The sequence below is a fragment of the Manis javanica genome, chromosome 16 (assembly GCF_040802235.1).
Source record: "Manis javanica isolate MJ-LG chromosome 16, MJ_LKY, whole genome shotgun sequence".
Classification (NCBI taxonomy): Eukaryota; Metazoa; Chordata; class Mammalia; order Pholidota; family Manidae; genus Manis; species Manis javanica.
In genome coordinates, this window is record NC_133171.1 from 6,591,808 (window position 1) to 6,611,766 (window position 19,959).

Below are 19,959 nucleotides of genomic sequence, written 5' to 3' on the forward strand. Positions count from 1 at the left end.
GTCCCCTCAGTTGGACTCTCGTCCACTGGGGACTGCCTGGCTGTTAGCTAAATGTTGACATTTTGTTTTAAGAAGTAAACAGATGATTTTGCAGTAGTTACGCCGTGTGTGTCGGGCAGCATGTGTGTCATGGTGGTTATAAAGGTCATCCCAAATTGAGTGTAATTATATACTATGGATGTTTTCATCAAACACAGAACAGTTTCTATTTATAACACAGTTTCCACCATTAAGTAGGTCTTTCAGTGCATGTGGCGTCACATTTCCGGACATACAGAAAGATGGCAGTGTTCTGCAGGGGCCCCCCTGGCACGCTGGCCAAGCCACCGACATACGTTGCTCAATGCCAGACTCAAGTGGAGCAACCCTGGGACATTTAGCCACATGATAAATTACTATATTCTTGCTCTTGGGAGAGAATCGCAGACCCATATTTGGACGTAATTCTGTAAAGAACTGCTGAGATAGAATCACGTTAGAGCAGACTGCCTGGTGTCACCTCTCCCCTCAATTCTCCTGCCAAAGCCTAGATGAGCAGTTTTCACTTTTACTTGGGATTTAAAAGTGGAAAGCAGCTTGTTCATAACTAAGCTCCTTCTATTACACAGAGAAGATAATTTTTTCAAATCCATGTGATAGAGTCCGTGAGAAAAGCAGTATGTACAGACCGCAGTAGGCCGGTGAGTGGGTTTTGGACTCTCCAGCTGGTGCTGGAGGCTCCATCGGGGGCACAGACGCAAGTCCAGGGCACACAGAGCGGACTGGTCCACACGTAGAGCTGGGGGGACAGCAGGTGCCCCTGAGGCCCCCTGAGCCGGCCAGGAGCAGAGCATAGGATCGGGTCCCGCCACCTCCTCGCATCACCTCCTGGTGCAGGGCTCACAGGACCCATTATGCATCTTTGTCCTGCCCTTGGTGGAGCTTGTGAAGTGTTGGTTATGTAGGTATTTTGTGTGGCCTTGGAGGGTGCATAGCAGCATTTAAAAAAGATTATTGCTTTCTGTTTCTGCGATCCCAAAGCACGTCCCAGCCCTGCTTTAAGTGGTGTATTTAACTGTGGCTTTTCCCTCCCCTGTAGGGCATCGTGTTGGCGCTCACAGAAAGTAACTTCGATGACACCATTGCAGAAGGAATAACCTTCATCAAGTTTTATGCTCCGTGGTAAGTGGCTGTTTAGTTAGCAACTGCTTTGTCCTGCTGCACTGATGTCACATCATAGTTTTCAAGTCATAAAGCCCTCCAGGCTCCGTGTTGCCAGGTAGTACATTTACTTGTAGGTTATGTTGTAGAAAATAAGGAAATGTTAGCATCATGCTCCCATATTCAGATATGTGAAGGTTCGGTGGGATTCATAAAGTTATGGTGAATGAGGTGGGTTCATTTGAAAGTCCAGTCTGTTTTGGAGTAAACAAAAATGGAGGAGAATTAAGGCCATAAAAAGACTTAAATTCTGTGGCATCCGTGTACTTTTCCATATAGATTGCTCTTTTGGCTAAATCGGCCACAAACATCATGATATAGCTTTGCTCCTTAGTGTCTTTTAGATGTTGTAGGGAACTCCAGGAGCGCTCCCGTGTTAGCTGCGCAGGGCGTTCCTGTTCCTGAGCCCTCCGTCCCCGTGGCCCTGGGGCAGAGAGAGGGGTGGGATGTCCCAGTGGGGGGCTGAGGTGCCTGCTCTGAGGCTTAGCGTGGGCTTCTGTGCCTCTGGTGTCCCTGCCTTCCCCGGACCCTCAGTTTTATCAGCTCCAGAATGGGAAGAATGCTTTGTCCACAAATGAAATAGTCCATTTAGAAAAGCAGAGGGTCAGGGAGCATGTTAGATTCTGTTCCTACAGGCAGAGTGTTCAGTGCCGCTGCTTCGTCTTAGTCAAGTAAGGTCACTGCCTGTCAGTTTTGCTTCTCAGTTTGCTGCATGCCGGGTATTCATGAGAAACTGTGATAGATAAAATGTTAGCGAGCACATGGCTCACGTGAGTTATGCAGTTTTTATTCTTAAAGAATAGAAATGCTGGTAAAGAATGCCCTTAAAACTAGTATTTTCTGTTTTTCAAGAAATGGAATTATGGTCATAAAAAACAAGTTTTGTGGTACCTGTGTGCTTTTCCAAATAGACTGCTGTTTTGGCTGAATAAACCACAACCATGATGATGTAGCTTTGCTTTAAAACTAGTATTTTCTATTTGTTACAAAACCTAAAGCTATATAGATCAGGTATTAGGACAGCAGATCCTCTATCCTGAAGGGGAGCAGTTCACATGGTTGGGGGAGGGTCGGCAAAGGGATACAGTGACAGGTAGGAGGGAAGGCTTGAACAAACTTAGTGGCCTCAGTGCTTCCTCCAAGCTCTGAAGTTTTTTTGAAATTTTTAGACAATAAGTAATCAACTTTAAAATGTTTTTGGCATTCAAGCGATTTAGAAAAAAATGTTTGGAGTCTGTTTTGTTTCCTGTCCATGTCCTGCTCACGGTGTGTGCATTCATAAGCCAGGTAACTCAGTTTACCTTCTCGTGGTCTCAGAATCTCAGCTTGTTTCCAGACAGGCTTGTATCTATCAGGCTGTCCGAAGGTCTGCTTTGGCCTGACTGTGCATTCCTTGTCTGGGATGGGGGAGGAGGAGGAGGGGCAGTCAGTGCACCCAGTGGGAGAATTGGACGTTTTGTAATTTTTAGGCAATTGCTGACCACCTCACACAGAAGAAACAAGGCTTGGCTTGGCAGTGAAATGTAGGTGAGTGACCCAAGACTTCCACAAAGCTGTCGTTGTTCTGTTCCTAGGTGTGGTCATTGTAAGAATCTGGCTCCTACTTGGGAGGAACTCTCTAGAAAGGAATTCCCTGGTTTGGCAGAGGTCAAGATCGCTGAAGTGGACTGTACCGCTGAGCGGAACGTTTGCAGCAAGTACTCGGTGGGTACGCGTGGATGGAAACCCTTACGGGGCCCTCTGAGTATTGGCAGCAAGTGGAGCTGTAATCTGCTGCCATGGACCGAACCAAGATAACTCAGGCTGCCCTCATCCTCAACAAAGGTTTTTTGTGTCCTTTTGAGGTGGTTTTTTTTTCCATTTTAAAAGGCAAAAGAGTTGCTCTGTCAAAGGCAAGTCTTTCTTCTTCTGTTAGTAGCACATTTGAATGGGGTTTTTAGGCCTTGCCATCTGGCTCTAAGGCTGGGCAGTAACTGACACTCCAAGCTTAGCCACCTCCATGGCAATTCTTCTTGGCTGGGCAGTCAGCTGGCCTGTAGCCTTCATCATGAACACCTAAGTGGCTTATTTTGCAGACATAAGCCTGCTTCCTAAGCACAATTAGCTGAACAAAGGAAACGTTTGAACAAATTTCCTTCTTCAAGAGCCCTACCATACTAACAAGCCAGCCTTGTGTGTGGGTTAACTGTTGCCTTCTTTCTGAGCTGTTCACACAGTCTAATACCCTAGAAGATTTGTAATTTATATTTTTCCTCTTGTGTTGTTTTCTTAAAATGCTTTTGAGGCCTCTGAAGTTTATCATTACCTCATGAGAATAGATACAGCACAGACATCATTTACTTATCACTAGAAGATGCCAGTCATTTTCTTGTCCCTTAAAATTCTTGAGAGAAAAGAGGTGACTTGCAGCTGAAAAATGTGCATCCTTGGGTATCTTGCTACTACTCCATATAGTCACTGTTGGGCCTGAGCATCACTGGGGAGCTCCTCTGAAATGCAGAGTCTCAGGCCCCACTGCTGAGTCAGTATACACATGTCACCACGTGAGAGATTGACCAACCCCACTTTCTGGTAAAGTCATTCTGTTGACACCAATCTTGAATGTAGTTTTGTATTGGAAAGTGAATAAATTGCCTCAAAGCTTTGCTTTCTCAAATCTGGTACTTTGTAGATGGTCTATACATTAAAAAAAAGTTAATCATAGACTTTCCTGGCCACAGCTGTAGGAGTTTTTCTGTTTTTACTTAAGCCATTTGTGGGTGATTTGGACCACTAGTTTTCAAACTTGTAATATTTTTTTCTTAAGGTACGAGGATATCCCACACTGTTGCTTTTCCGTGGAGGAGAAAAAGTCAGCGAGCACAGTGGAGGCAGAGACCTTGACTCGCTGCACCACTTTGTTCTGCGCCAGGCAAAAGATGAACTGTAAAGACCCAGGTGGGAGTCGCCTCTACTGCCTGGCCTCCTGTGCCCAGCGCAGGAGCTAAGTCATGTGGGTAATGCTGAGTTTCAAACGGTGGTTTTTCAGAGAGCTGAATGTACTCAACTTGTGGTATCTTCTTTGTGTGTGTGTGTGCGTGTGCTTGTGTGTATGTGTGTGTTTAAGCCAACACACTCTACTGATTCTTTATTAAGTTTCTCTAAGTAAACATGTAACTCATGATTCCTTTGCAAACCAAATATTTTCAGTGGCGATCTGTCATCCCCTTTAACCTTCTCTTGATGAAATCTAAATGGTTTCCTTTGAGACTAAAATAGAGTTGAGGAAAATCAAATTGCTGGACTATTTTTGGCTCCTGAATGATTTTGGTGAAAACATCATCGAATGCAGAGTTTGTGAACTGCCCACGAGGTCAGGAAAGGTGGCCTTGTGGCGGTACTGATGTTCCTCTGATCTGAAGGTCACAGTTGACCTATTAATAATGTGGTTTGTCTGTAGCCTGGAGCAGATTTAAAAACAAAAACCCCACACCTCTGGAAGGTACCTTCATGGCCGCTCTGGGTTTTCTGTCTCTGTTACTACTTCTCTCATTGTGAGAGGTTAGCCATAATGTATGCAGTGGTACTTTTAACACGTGCCTAAGTAAGATAATGCCAATGCCATAATTTTATGTGTGTGTCGATGATTGTCAAATCAGTTAACTATTCAAGGGATACCTCCGTTTATTTCTTGTGGGTGAAAGAGTTGATTAGTTATGTTAGCCAGAGTCCATGTGAACTTTAAGACTTGATCTCCCATGGAAAATGTGGACATGGAAAGTTCCACAAGGCTTGTTCAGACTGTGCTGTTAACTCCTAGATTCTGGCTGTATTTGCCACCTGGGGCCGGAGGACTGGATGAGCTATCTCAGGTCTGGGTACCAGGGGCCCTAAGTGGAAGCAGCTTCAGACTGTGCTCCCAAGTAGTGTTGTAGAGGCTTTACCATACTTGGTCCGCCTCTGAGGAGATTGACGTGTTGCTGTATGAAGAGTGGCATTAACCTGACCTCAAGACCAAAAACTGAAGTTGGCAGAGCTGTGTCAGGGCTGAAGTATGCCAGGCTGCTGTCGATGCTAGCATCTTTATAATTCATGCCATCCTGGTTATTACATATTTACCATCACCCTTGGAAATAAGCGGCAGTGGGACTAGGCTCTCTGGAGATATGCACTTTACCATTGGGTTCCTTCTTGTAATCGGCCCTCTGTGGCTGACACTCATCACCCCACCTCCTGTGCTCAGAGGGGTGTGAGCCCTTGGCACAGTAATGGTGGTAGGAATCTTAGAAATAGACCACCTCCACCATCTGCGGCAGAAGACAACAGAGCAGGATCTCAACCAGCCTCTGCCTTAAAGGAAATCTTTATTAATCATGTATGGTTCACAGATGTTCTTTTAAAAAATCTCAACTTTCTAAAGAAGCACAATCCTCAAGAGTGGCTTCAGCTTTGCATCATGAGTCTTGTAATAAAGAAAATCAAAGTGGTACAATTTGTTTACACTATGATACTTTCTAAATAAACTCTTTTTTTAAAAAAAGTCTGGTCTTTCCTTCATGTTACAGCAAAACAGATACAAAAAAGACAATAAATTATAGTTTATATTTACAAAAAGCTGTAAGTGCAAACAGTTTTAGATTATAAATGTATTATTTAATCAGTTTAGTATGAGATTGGTTTTCTAGTATATGATTGTGAAAGACATTTGAAAAATACTCTAAGATTTAATCTGAGTCTTACTTTCTACAAGAGAAAATTGATTTGGGTTCATAAACACCATGCCCACCTGGACCTGTTCTCAAGGGCGGGGTGCCCCCTCCTCCTCTGATGTTCTCTGTTGGCTCTAGCCCTGCGAACAGGATGTGCGGCATAGGGAAGAGCAAAGAACTAACTGTTTTAGGGAAACAGATAAGATGCTAGAGCCACGTTTCTGAAGCTAATGTGCTTTTCAAAGAGCTTTTCCAAAACAGACGCAAAACTACTTTCATATCACGTGGTTAAATGTGGACGATTACAGACGCTTCTCACCTTTGTGGCCTCACCCCAAAGTACAATTCCTCTGCTTTGGAGACCAGCAAAGAAAACAGCAAACGGGAGGACTGAAGTGTGGAAATGATATGGTATGTTTTGACTGAAATAAGTGTATTTTCACACCAAGCAAAACTTGAGCACAAACATGTAACAGCAATGACTGAGACAAAAGGCACTTCCACAGAACCCTGGTTATGACCCTACATGAAACTGACCTTCCTGGGCATGAAATCTATGAATAGAAGCATTTTTCCCCCAATTTCTGTTATCTGTAAAAATCTACCTTTGAGAAACTGTTCAGAACCAACTGATTCCTGATTTTAAGATTATTTTCCCTATTTACTGACACCACAGATACCTTAATCTAAAGCTGAAATGAATATTGGGGGGAGTATGGGAACCCTTCAAAATTATGTTTCTGCAGTTACCAGACTTCATCCTACAGACATTCAAATTCAGCTTCCTACAGACCAACAACTACTTATTTACTATGAGGGCAAATTACTAACAAGGTCCTTTAAAATCTTCTTTGCGCAGTAAGGCACCAACCAGCGTGAGATGGTTTCAAGTCTTATCGTCCCACTTCACTGGGCTTCTGTGTGTTTTTAAGGCAGATGTAATCTAGGAATCCAAGTTTGTGTCCCCAGCAACTAGTTTCGAGTTAGTGGCATCCACAAGCTCTTACAACCATATTCCTGTATTTTTTCAAGATGACATTGGAGTTGTCATCAAAGTACAGAACGGAGATGGCGTTTAGCTTAGTTGGGGCACAGCATGGTTTGGGGACATACTCAGGATTCATAAGGTGAACCTGTTCCAAAACAAAAGGAGGGAAAAGGGCCGTTAGAAACTATCTGTTCTTGGCTGACTTCTACCTAGAAAATGAAAAAGGTCTTCCAGAGCTCACCAGAGTCTGGACAATGGCGTGGTTTGTGGCATTCATGTGTGCGTTGAGCGGGAAGGAACATTCTCCATCACAGTAATTGGCAGCATAACCCTTGGGTGCGATGATCCAGTCCTTAATTCAGAGCAAAAGGAAGCAACAAAAAAAGTGATTAACATGCGTTCTTTACATCTCTGTGCCCTCAGCGACCCTATGAGGAGGCATTACCTTGGACAGTAAGGAGACAAGCAAGTAGGTCAAGTTCACATTCAGGTGGCAAAGCTAGGGTGTGAACCTGTGTGATGTGACCCCAGAGCCCTGGCTCCTTCCACAGGCCCACAAGGCCTTTAGCCCCTGCCCGCCCACTTGGTCTAGAAGCATGCAGTTAGCTGGCTTGATGGACTTGGACCAAAAGGAGCCTCCCCAGGAGCCTCGAGCACTCCCTGTCATCATGCCACCTGCAGATGGAAATAATTTTCTATCTCTCATCACCTATGATTTGCTTCTTATAAATCTGTGGTGGATCTAAGTGTAGAGCAAAACATTGTGCTCTTGTGCGGAGTTTGGATGAGCCAATTTGTAGCCACTGGAGAAGTTAACTATTAGATCAGTTCTGCTAACCTTTTCTCAAAACAATTAAAATTAGTTTACATACACACATGCACCATGAACTTTGAAGCATATTGGGAAATGTGATTGATTTTCAGGAACACAGAATTCAAGGACCCTGGCTCCCTGGAAAGGTGCCAGTGGGGTCTTGGTGCACAAGTTAGCTGGGCCTCTTTCTCTTATTCCAGAAGCCCAGGCATTTGGAAGAGCTCCTAGGTACATTCACAGGAGGGACTACCTCAGCCCTGAATCTCAGGGTGTTTTCTGATGGCTGCCGCCGTTAATATGGGAAGAGACTGCTGAGAAAGGACCATTGTCCCCTTTGTTGTCAAGAGAACTCACCTGCCATCCCAAGTCTTGGAAGCTTACATAAAGCTCATGCTTCCTGCAGGCTGTTTTTAATTCACTGCTGTTGTAATCTGTTGGGGGAGATCACAAGATGCACCTATTAACACATACATTCCTTCATTTAAAACTTATAAGAAGAGTTTTCCGTGGGCCACTGGAAACTGTACAGGCTCAGGTTAGCAGTGAACATGGCCCTGCCAGACCCAAATTTGGTCACTTAATAGCTCCCTCGTGTTCCCAATGGCTTGGATGTTTCGTGCACTCCGTCTTGTTCACTCTGCAGTTAAGGCTGGGCACACTGGCATGCAGTCCATAATCAGTGACTTAAATATACCCCCTCAAGCAACAGATGTTTCTTGTGGGCCCCTGTTGTGTGCAAGGCCTATGGGGGGTGGTGTGCCAAGCTGCCCAAACTCCCCTGGGCTCCTGACTTGGAAGATGTCATATTCACAGAAAAAAAGTGACTACCAGGAAGGATTTGCTGTATTTCAAACTAGGAAGGACTTGAAGCTGCACAGGGGCTGTGAAGATAGCTGCTGGGTCAGGAAGGCATCCTGAAGGAAGTATAATGAGGGGAGCCTAACCAGGAGGCCCAGGAGGGGGTAGAGGGAGACACTGTAGCAGGGGACCACTCTCTCAAGCGTTGTTCTCCATCCAGCCTTGCTGCCAAAGTTGAGCCCTTTGACCTGCACTAAAACAACAACTCTGAGGACAGTAGTGACTGTGATAATCTGCTGAGCATGTGCACCTGCCCCTTATGATTAAGGAGCTGCTAGCTTGGCTCAACCTAATCATTAGCAAGAGAAATGGGAGAGCCTGGATTCATTTAGTCCACTTGGAGCAGCTCTTGTGTGTCATGCTGTCTGTTAGGCACTACAGGAAATAGGAAGATAAGTAGACAAGGCTTCCATCTTCCAGGAACTTAAGAGAACTGAATGGATGGTGTGTGATATGCAAGAAACTAACTCAAATACCAATCAGAATCTGTTGCTTTGGGCAAGGGTGATGGCGAAATCCCACTGGGAGGCCAGAGGAGGGAAGTTAACTGTGGGAGCAAAAGGGTACGTGAGTAATTCTGGTGGAATGAATTTAGGGATATATAAAGAGAAATCAGTAAGATAAAGTTGGAGAATTGAATGGCCTAGAATGCCAACCAAAGTGATTTGGGCTTTCTATACCAAAGGCATTAAATAAACCTGTGAAGGCTTTTGAGCCAAAGTGACATGTTCAGAGCTAGGATTCTAAAGGATCCATCTGATAGTGGTGTTTGAGTTCTAGAGAGATGAAAGGTGAGGAGAGGACCCTGAACAACAACAGTTCTTAACTAAAAGGAACTTCAAGGGATACAATGACCTGAGACTATTTACATGCTACCTTTGCCCTTTATAATCACATGGGCTAATAAGTTACCTGATTGTTTAAAGCCCATTTGAATTAGGTTTTCTGTTGCACTCCTGGAACTCCTGCCCCTTCACAATAGAAGGATATCCTTTAGCGTATTGAAGTAAGATAGAATATGCAGATTCACAATTTTGTAAGGGAAAGAGACAAAACAGTACCAAATCAGCTCAGTTAACTATCCTGGGAGAAGAGTGAGAATATGTTTTTGAGGTGGTTTGCTGATTTTAAATGTATTCACCTACCTGCCTCCTTCAACTCACAGAACAACCCTAGATGTAACTTCAAGTACCAAGAAGAAGCAGATGCAAAACTACACTGGAGGGAAATTCTCACTATGTTGGGTACCAAGGGCTCTCTCAGTAAAAAGAACCACCTACCCACCACCACCAAAAAACAAGATAAAGACCTGCTGAAAATAATCCCTCAACAAAAAAATGAATCAACCATACAAAGAAATAAACTATCCCAAGAAGAGAACTGGAATTCAAGAGGGAGAGAGCATAGGGCTCCAGAGACCATAAGCAAGAGTAGCCTGAGTGAGGTTACAAAAAGAATATCAAAAATAATTCAAGAGAAAATGAGGAATACAAGCTCTAAAGTGGGACATTATGGAAAAAATATGATAAAGAACAGGTAGATTTGAAAGAAAACCAAATAGAACTTTATAAAAACCATAATCATTGAAGTTAAAAAATGAAATGGATTGGTTAAACATCAGACATAGCAGAAGAATTGAACAATATATTTAAAGAAGCTTCCCAAAAATATATCCCAGAGTCAAATGGCCAGAAAATCCCTCTCTAAAGAGATAATGGAAGATAGAATGAAAAGTCTAACGTATTTCTGATAGGAATTTCTGAAGAGGATAATAGGGAAGAAGTAATATTTGAAGATATAAATGTCTGAGAATTTTCTAGAACTGAGAAAAGGCAAGCATCTGTATATTGAGAAGGCACAATGGGTCCTAAGAAAAGTCAATAAATTCTTATTTAGCTACATATGGTGAAACAGTAGCATATCAAATGCAAAGAGAAATTCTTAAAAACAACCCAGACATAGAAAAGAAAATTACCTATAAAGGAACAAAGTAGGTTGATAGCAAATTTCTTAGCAACAGAAATACACAGTATAAAAAGATACATAATATAGGAATGGTGCCATCAACCTAGAATTCCATACCTAGCTGTAGTGGATATTTATTGTTTTGGTTACCTAGCTTATAGGAGCACTTCTCATTTGGGGGAATTCCTAGATTTTTGGGAATCAAGGCCTCATTTCCCGTAACAGATAGCTCTAGCCTTTGACCACTGGCAGCTAGAGTACAGGCTCATGACTTTATTAAAGCTAATTAGATGACCCCACCCTTGAGAAAGTGACTCAAAGTAGAAACTAAGAATGGGTGGCATGGCAGCAAGTGTCTGGAGTCATGGAATCCAAACCACACTGTCCTTGTAACAAGATCCAAGCTTGGTCCCTTGATTCCCTGAGTTTGGTTTTACAGCCTTCGTGTTGGTCGGTAAGTTTCCTAATACTCTTATTTTCCATTTTAGTTAGAGTCGGCTTCTCTTTCGTGTTGCTCCTACCCTTGCCAACAGTTCTGGTCATCTGCAAAGCTTCCGTTAACCTGACTCTCTCAACTCTCAACAAAGGGAACTCTCCATTTGAATAGCTATTTCTTTTAGAGCTAGACACTGGCATTTTTGTTATTAAGTAGTGATCAACTCCAGTGAGAGGAAAGGGAGGAATTCAACTCTATTTTCCTTCTTACAGACACTTCCAGGACACACTTAACTTTCTTTGTAATTTCATGTTACTTGCTGGCAAAGAATGCATAAATACTCGTGACAGTCACTGGCCCTGAAAATACTTGTGTCTACCACTCAGGGGTTGGTACCCTGGATTCTTCAGAATTACACTGCCATGCACTCTTTCATTTTGTTTTATGTTTTAGGGATAGATAGATTGCAGAAAAACATTCTTCTGCCTCTGCCCTTGATATTTGTTGAGATGAATGGTCTAGATAGGACCAGTGAAACTTTATGCAGTTAAAATTTAACAGGAACATATCCAGTTCAGGGGGATAAAGGAAGGCAACACAACTTTGTCCAAATGGGTTCACCAGTCAAGGGCAAGACAGAGAAAGGAAGCCAGATTGTTGGAAAGAGGCAAAGACCAAATAAACAAACAAAGCAAACAGACCAGAGCAACAGACCAAGGCTGATAAAACCATCCGAGGGCCACCGTCCTCAGTCTGATTCACTGGCCACCTGTGCCCAGTTCATGAGAACCATCCCAAGGCCCTGAGTCAGAATCACTGGGAGTGGGTGAGTCTGTGGACAGTACAAGTGTGAGACACTGCCCTCTAGACCAGAGGCTCACATGCAGTGACGGCATCACCCCTTTCACACAGTGTCCGTCTTCGTGCACCAGGGCTCCCTGGCATTCCAGGCATTGAGCTGCAGTGACTGCTGGTCTTGGTCCTGAGAGTAATTTTCAAGGGATCTGGCTTTTTAAAAATTGAACATAGAAAGTAAAATCTGGCTGTCCAGTCGTTCCATGCAATTCTTTGGTCTAAGGGTAGAGGGAGGGCAGGTGCCCAGCAAAGCAGCTGGGATGCTGGCCCAGGCGGACCAGGCCCAAGGTGGTCATCCAGAGTATCCTGGACAAGCCAGGCCCAGCCACGGGGGTTTAGGCAAAAAACTGTTAGGTGATCAGGTAACAAAATCTAACCATTGTAAGAGCCCCATGACTAATTTCTTTTGTAGCCAGAAGAAGGCAGTTCTCCTATATTCCTAAACAGGAGAGAAACATTCTCTTCACCATATATTTTCAAGCATCAGCTTTATCAGAAGGATATGAATTGCCTTGAGCAACGCTGTTTTCCATATTCCACTTTTACAAACTGCTTCAACAGAGACACGTTTGGATAGGACTGCTTTTTAGAACCCAGTCCCTCCTCTCTTCTCCAAGTCAACACTACAGACATTTAAACATGGGTTTTAAATGGAGATTTAAGGCGGTTTCATCTCACAGCTTGGGGTGGGTGGGGACCACCATGCACGGAGTATCTGAGGCGCCACCCTGGGTGGAGGGGAGAAGTTTTAGGGATGTTTGCCCGAGTGGAGATCCTCCTGCAAGAACCTTCCATGCTGTCAGGGGAGCAGCACCGAGACCGGAGCAGAGACGGGCGTGGTCCCACCTAGAAAGAAGGGCAAGCAGAGCAAACCTGGGGTTCAGAGCCAGGCCGCAGCACCCACAGCAGGTCTTTATTAAGCCGTTATTCTTGCAGTGCTTCCCAGGGGAGGTTTGCATCACACCCAGGCCTTCCTGGACCATGAAACCAGCGGTCCAGAAACATGCAGGAGTGATCACAGCCATTCCTGACCCCCAGCCTGGTGGCTGGTATCTCCCATTCTCCACTGCTGGTGGTGACGAGAGGCGAGGCAGTCCAGCTGGTCAGCTGTCTTGGGATGAGACAGCCACTCCATCCACGGCTCCAGCGTCCCTCTCCCCAGCCTCAGGTGTGTCTTTATTCTTCATCATCCTAGGATGTCATCGAGGGGCCTGGTACCCTGGCAGGCACTGAGAGGCCATGAGAAATGAGCAGTACAGAGGGATGCTTTCCTGGAGCTCAGCTGATGGGCAGGAGGGCATGTGATCAGGCATCTGGCCTTGCACATCAGACACAAACTTGTTCCAACATCAGAGTCCTGCCTGGAGGGGGGAGGTGCAGGCATCATTCCACCTAGAATGGGCCACCAGGGACCAATGCCCTGGCCCCTGCTGCACATCACCCTCCACTGGCCCCTTTCTCCGTCCTAGCCCCCTTGTCCCCTTGCTCCCACTTCATCTGTGCATGCCCTGTGGGCTAGGGCTGACGCCATGCAGGCTTCACGGCTGGGGCTGGGAGCTCTTTCTCCTCAGCTGCTGGGCCACAGCCCTGACCCTCAGTTTCATCAGTCACAGCCTCTACTGCCTGACCTCATGTTCCATTCTTCTCTGTGATGACTGAGGAGTGTTTCACCTATGGAAGAAAACTGACGGGGTTCCTGGTTGAGCCCACGTGACAGTGGGAACTGCCCAGGAGCCCCATTTGCCCAAGGCAAGCAGGTTCAGTGCAATAGGACAAGGTGCTCCCCCTGGCCCTGCTGGGAGCAGCCATCTGGCCTCACACCTTCTGACAGCACGTGACCCCAGGCAGCAGCCATGCGCAATGAGCACCTGCTCTGCCCCCAACATGGGGGTCATGTCCATAGCCCTCATGACAGCCAGCGTTCCCTGTACCTGGTCCTCCCTCATAGCCATACCACAGTCAAGGGCATAGGAGCCACGTGATAGGAGAGCTTGGCGCCACTGTTGGTTTATTTCTGAAGATGAGTCATTATGTGGAGTAGAATGCAGGCTTCTCTTGCACTGGAAGCCAGGAGATCCTCTGGGGGGTGAGCCCCGCATGGGAAGGAAGGCCCAGTGATGATCCTGGCTTGCAGGCACCATCTAAGGAGGCTGCATGGCCACTCAGGGGTACTGTCACATCAGAATCAGGCCAGGGTCCAGCCTGGGAGCCCCAGGGAGGCAGCTGCACCAGAGCCACAGCAGCCCAAGCTCAGCCCAGGTCCCAGGGGCCTGTGCAGCCAACCTGTACTTTCCTGACCCCAACAGAGGAGGAGAGAAAAACAAAGGGGAAGGCCCAGATGGGGGAGAGGGCAGAAAAGAGACAAAGTCAAGGCTACCGCAAGAGACCAGGTTAGAGGCAGATAGCTGCCTGCCCTTTAGGGATTCCGCAGAGGGGCTACTTGGGCCGGGCGGGCTGCCCCTGCAGGCTGGTGTCCCTGCTCCGCAGGCCACACACTCAACCAAGAAAGCAACAGCACGGCAGAAGCTGGGGACAGAGTGACACACTCTATGCTCCATTTCCCAGCTTTTCCGAGCTCAGTGTGTAGTCTTTCCAGAGGAAACTTGTTTGTGAGAGGGAACGATTCATTCTTCTTTTCTCCGTTCTCTCCTGGAATGACAAGGGCCAAGAAAACGAGCAGCTGATAAGATGGCATCTCAGCCTTCACTGGTCCGGCCTCTCTGTCCATCGCTCTGGGCCTCATCAGCCTACATACGATCAACACAAGCCTTGAGAACATGCTGGAGGAAGCCAAGCTCCCCGTGCCATGGACATGGTGGGACACAAAGGGTTCCAGAAATCGACACCAGGATTTTGATTTCTGGTATCAATAATCTCATAAAGAGTTGGGGCAGGTGGACAGCTTGCTTCTGAGTCGAGACTTTGTTTACAACCTGGATGGTTCGCACGAGAAGCGACAATGAGGTCCCTCTTCTTTTACCACTCCAGGGTTTCGAGATCTCAGAAGGCTCCTATTAATCTGGGTGGGAATCTGGTGTTTTCTCAGCCTTTGTTTTGATTAAAAGAATATGGAGCTAAGCATCTTGAAAATAAACAAGGGCTTCCCTCGAGGACTGAGCTATAGAACTCCCTGTGCTTCCAGCACTTCCTGGACTGAGTCTCCTGGTCCCTGTATGTTCACAGGCATCGGGAGAAGTTGGTGAATTATTGAGGCATCTTTCAGCACCTGTTTACGCCTCTACTACTGCCTTCCAGCATTGCTGGCCACTGGCACATTCACACAGGGTGAATCCAGGAATGGAAAAGGAGGTAACTTTCTAGTCTATTTCACTCCTAGGTAACCTTTATCCTAAAGGGGCCTAATGGCAGAGAAGTCGAGTATAATTAATACGGTGTATGAAATGATTTTAACTTTCAAATAGCTAACGTTAAGGCTGTCCTCCACAGCTGTGGAGAGTTAAGATTTGATTTTGTTGAGAAAGCCCTGAACGAGCCTCTACTTTTTGACTGAGACATCTGGAAGCCAAGCTGCAGGCCCTAAATTTTTTATTTAAGATCAAAATGAGAAGTCAAAATTGCTGACTCCTTTGAAGAACTTTTAAACAGGTAATTCACATCCCTGACCCATGTCAATTCTTTGCAAGCCTTGGATGTCCGTGGCAGGTCAGCCCATTCAGTTTTGGTTTACCAACCCAAGGAAGCAAATGGTGAACTCACAGGGACACCTGCCAGAAACTAAAAGCCAAATAAATATTGATCTATAAGAAAGAGAACGCCTAGCCTGGGGACCAAGTTCTCTGAAATCTATAGCAAAAAAATTGCATTGTCGTGATAAAGTATCCAAACCACTGTTTGCAAGCAATGAATTCTGGTTACCTTTTTTATGCTGGAAGCATGTTGAATGGTCCCAGTTGGGAAGTTCAAGGGATAGAAGATAGGAACTATCAACAAGAAGGTGAACAGCATATCTAAGTGTACCAGAGCCACATTTTTTTCCAGGATCCTTAAAGATACATGTTGGGTGAGTTGAAAAGAGATGGGAGAACTGACTGTAAGTAAAGCTAACAGGTAGCATTTGAAGCAATGAAGGACTCATTCCAAAGGACAGATATTACTTGTTCACAGATGGTTGGCAGAGCTGGGTGGTGGCAATACAAACATCAAGGACAAGAAAGGCCTAATGGTCATCTAATCCAAGTTTGCATGAATTGTTAAAAGTGGCAGAAAATGTTTCCAAAGCATCTTCTGCCAAAACAAAGCACAATAATTCTAACTCACGGTATTAGTAGCTAGGAAGTTGACATGGCAGAAAACCTGACTTACCAGCTGACTTGAAATTGCACTAACTACCTTCTCCTCAAAGATGTCTTGGACAGACCCTGAAAAACTAGGTAGGCCGGTATCTAGAATCACCACAAGGAACCATCCCTCAGGCCCATGCGTTCACAGCCCTTGTAATGGATTGACCAGGTGGTGTCGCAGTCCTGCAGAAGATAAAATAATGAACCCCAAGAGAAAGATACCATAAAAGAGGGCAAACGGCAGCAAGGAGAAGGAGCTGCCCAAGTGACAGCCCAAGAGCAGTTGCCACAAGAGCAGGAAGCTGGTAGAAAGGGAGGCTGAAGGAGCCCAGCCAAACTCGCTGGAATCCCCACTGGACCGCACAACACGGCTTGGACCAGGACTGGTAAAACGTGTAAAAAGAATAAATTACACTGTCCAGATGATATCCCAGCCCACTGGAGACGTGCACGCAGCCAACACCCATCATTCATTGAGGCAGACAGCTGCAGAGGCCAGGGCAAGTGAGCACCATCCAGGGAGACCTCCGTCCAAACCCACTGTTTGGTGCATGTGTTCGGAAAGTCCAGCCTGCAGGCCAAGTCCAGATGTGAGAGCAAACTTTGGTGGGTGGTGGTGAGGAGGCGGACAAGGCTTTTGGCCTTTTCCTCATCGTGGACTGGTCCTGCCGCCTCAGGCATCTGCAGATGCACTCACTTCCAAAAATAGCCCCGTTTTCCCTGCCATGTTTCACCCCGATGACAAGTACTTTGATGAGTTATGTTCTTTCTCCTGATGCAGGACAGTCTGTGGTGGGCTTCTGCTGCTGGTGTTTTCAGTGGAGAAGGATTAATTCCCCAGGAGCACCCTGTGGAAGAAGGGGGGCAGCAGAGGCAAAGCAATCTCTTGCTACAACCTTCCAGAAGATTTACAAGGCAAAAGTCCTGCCTGGAGTCACACCAGAGACCACAGCAGCATCTACCTGGTTTCTGAACACCCAGCAACATCTGGCCTGATGGCAGAAGGCAGGCACGAACTAGACAGCCCATTTCTCTGGGTAGCAGGCCATTTTTCCAGAAATCCCTTCTCTAAGAGCAATCTCTTCCTTGCAGGTCCACTCCCATTAACAGCAAGGATAAATGAGGGAGAAAAAGCCAAATATATAAAGCAGCACTTCAGTGGGTCTACCATGAGCAGTTTCTCAGACAAGCTTGAGAGGGTCTCTGAAGATAGTAGGAGGGAATGAGGATACTACTTAGTAGTACTTTCTTGGGGTTCTGGGCCTTTAAATAGGTGAGGTGGAGGTGCTTGTTATGAGCTCCCGGAGGTGAAAGCACTGGGTTGGGAGGTGGGGGGTGGGAAGACCGAGAATAAGAAGATGTATTTGCATCTTCTTACAAATTTGATCAACTTTAATATTCATATGCAATTGAAACTCATCAGGTTGGAAAAAAAGAGTTGAAAGGGACTTGGCAAAGAATTGAGTGGCCCCGTGAAAACCCAGATCAGAGACAGCAGGTTTTCTCAATTGAAAAAAAAATTGGCATGTATATCAGGGGAAAAGGGGGATGTTGAATAAATCAAGCAAAATTTTAACTTTGAAAAGCAATCAGCATTTCAAGAGCTACCTTCATGTCTGAGGTCCCAGCACCAAACGGCCATAGTTCATTAATGAATTGAAGTCTGTCATTGGCAGACTCTATCATCAGGCCCAGAAGGAAAACACTGAGATTATTAGCTCTATTCAGCAAGCTTCCTCTGAAGCAAATAAAGGAAAGCAAACATTTCTTCTTTTTTTTAAACCCAACCCTGACTGCATCTAGTGGTAAACAGAGGAACACCCATGCTGTGTGATGCCTCCAGAAAACACCAGGATGACAAGAAGCAAAATATATCACACTGGGTGGTGGATCCTCAAGTTTCACATCCAAGTTACCTGTAAAAGAAATGGCTTATTAAGTCAGAACCTGAAATGAAGACACTTCTTCATGAAGAAAAACTGAGGACTTTGGGAGGTTGCAAGAACATTTTCTGGCCTCTAAAGATGACATTTTAAAATAGTCACATGGAAGAATTAATGCATCTTCCAGAAGTATTTTATATCCTTTCCGAGGATTCTAACAATAGCCCCGAGAACCTGCTTCCTTCAGTTAGATGCAACTAATCTTTGAATGCTGTTATAAGCCAGATCAAATGCTTCTCATATGAGCCCAGCAAATCTACCAAGTATTAATCATCCCCACTTAACAGATAAGTAAACAAACTGAAATGGATTAGGTTTGTCCAAAGTCAGAGGAGTAACAAGAACAAGACCTTTGCCTGCAAATTCCACAGCAAATCTTCAACTTCATGCTTGATTCCTGGACTATTGAGTAGTCAGCGAGAACCTGGAGCTTCCAAACACTGGCTTTAGAGTAAGATGGATCTCATTTGGGTTCAATACTTGCTAGCTATGGGAGCTGGGTATCAGGAGGGAACCCCTGCTCCCCCCTCCTACATGCTTTGAAGAGTGGATTTCCGTGCCACTTCCTGAAAGGCATGGCATGGGAGGGAACATTTCTGAAGGACCACTGGACTGACACGCAAGCAGTGAGAGCTCTGTCTTCCCTCTTGTGCTTTGAACTACTTGGGGCAAGATGGGACTGACCCCATTCCCTGGCCCCAGGGGTGAGCACATGGCCCCAGCCTGGCTTTCTACTGAAGTGACCATTGAAAGAGACGTTCTCTTTCTGAAGTTGGGGTTGCTTTCCTCACTACCACATGGAGGTAGTCTTTCTGAGAATGCCACCAAAAAAGGAAAAGAGAAAGAAAGAGAAATTCCCAATCCCATCTGAACCCATAGATCCAGGAATGTCCAAAGTTAGAACTCCCAGAGTTCCCAGTTAAATGAACCAAGGGAATCCATCCCAGAGAGCTGTTTGAGCTGACTGTTCATCCCATCCAGCTAAGAGGTCTGACAAATACAAGCCAGCTTATACAAATGTACAAAGATTGTTGGCACATCACAAACTCCCAGGTGAAACGCAACTAGAAGAAAACCTAGGTGCTCTCAGGATCTTTATGTGAATGAAAGAAGAGTTGGAGAAATCTTACCAAATGGAGTTTCTTGAAGAAATAGACACTCAGGATGTCTGCAGCCTGCAGAATCAATCCTTGGGTAACAAGTGTTCCCCTTTGCTGGCCCTAGGAACCCATCTAGAGAATCAGTGACCGGGACAGGTGCTGGCAGGCTTCTGTATTTGCCATGCAGAATCTGGGCAACATCTGAAGCCATCAGCACATCCTTTGTCCTCACTGAGGCCAAGAGCCCTTTCCAGAAGAACAGGCTCCACCCAAACCTACCTGAAGCACTGGAGACCCGAGACACATCCTGAGACTGGGTGGAGCGATTGCGACTCTGCTGTCGGCGCCGACCGCTAGCTGACCTTGTGGTGCGCACGTGGACCTCGCTCACTTTGAAGAAGGCCACCATGAAGGGCTGCTTGTCATAAGGTCCGTCTCTGCCCACGAGGCCTGCGGCTCGGGGGTTGATGCTGAGTCCTTGAATGCAAACCAGAGCACGCCCCTCCTTATTCCATGGGAACACATTCCTGCAGCTACGTGGGTGATCCTGTCCAGCCCCTCAAGTGCTGATCATAAAGACTGAGCGTGAGGGGAAGCGCCACACCGTCTCAGACCCCTGATGGCTCCCTTTGGATGTGCAGAACCGGAACAGCCCTTCCAAGGTCCCATGAGTCATAGCAAGGAGGGCTGTGAAGTCCCAGCCCCTCCCATTTCTGCTCATCTTTTCCCACCACATTCTTTCTTCCTGATCACATACACCCCAACCAGGGAGATGACTTCGCAGAGCGGGCCCACTCTGAGGGCCAGTGAG

General features: G+C 45.9%; 2 protein-coding genes across 3 annotated transcripts in view; one reads left to right on the forward strand and one right to left on the reverse strand.

Moving 5' to 3' along the window:
- The window catches only part of TXNDC5 (thioredoxin domain containing 5), a 32,300-nt gene extending 27,825 nt beyond the window's left edge, over positions 1–4,475 (forward strand). For both annotated transcript variants that reach the window (XM_036998340.2, XM_036998341.2), the window contains exons 8-10: positions 1,079–1,161; positions 2,775–2,904; positions 4,007–4,475. In XM_036998340.2, coding sequence (XP_036854235.1) covers positions 1,079–1,161; positions 2,775–2,904; positions 4,007–4,129 — 336 coding nt within the window. In that variant the 3' untranslated portion in view covers positions 4,130–4,475. The remainder of the gene's footprint in view (positions 1–1,078; positions 1,162–2,774; positions 2,905–4,006) is intronic.
- Positions 4,476–5,823: 1,348 nt separating this feature from the next.
- Positions 5,824–19,959, reverse strand: part of BMP6 (bone morphogenetic protein 6) — a 159,427-nt gene continuing 145,291 nt past the window's right edge. The window contains exons 4-7 of the mRNA XM_036998339.2: positions 19,428–19,625; positions 8,045–8,121; positions 7,118–7,228; positions 5,824–7,021 (exon numbers count right to left, since the gene is read on the reverse strand). Coding sequence (XP_036854234.1) covers positions 6,872–7,021; positions 7,118–7,228; positions 8,045–8,121; positions 19,428–19,625 — 536 coding nt within the window. The 3' untranslated portion in view covers positions 5,824–6,871. The remainder of the gene's footprint in view (positions 7,022–7,117; positions 7,229–8,044; positions 8,122–19,427; positions 19,626–19,959) is intronic.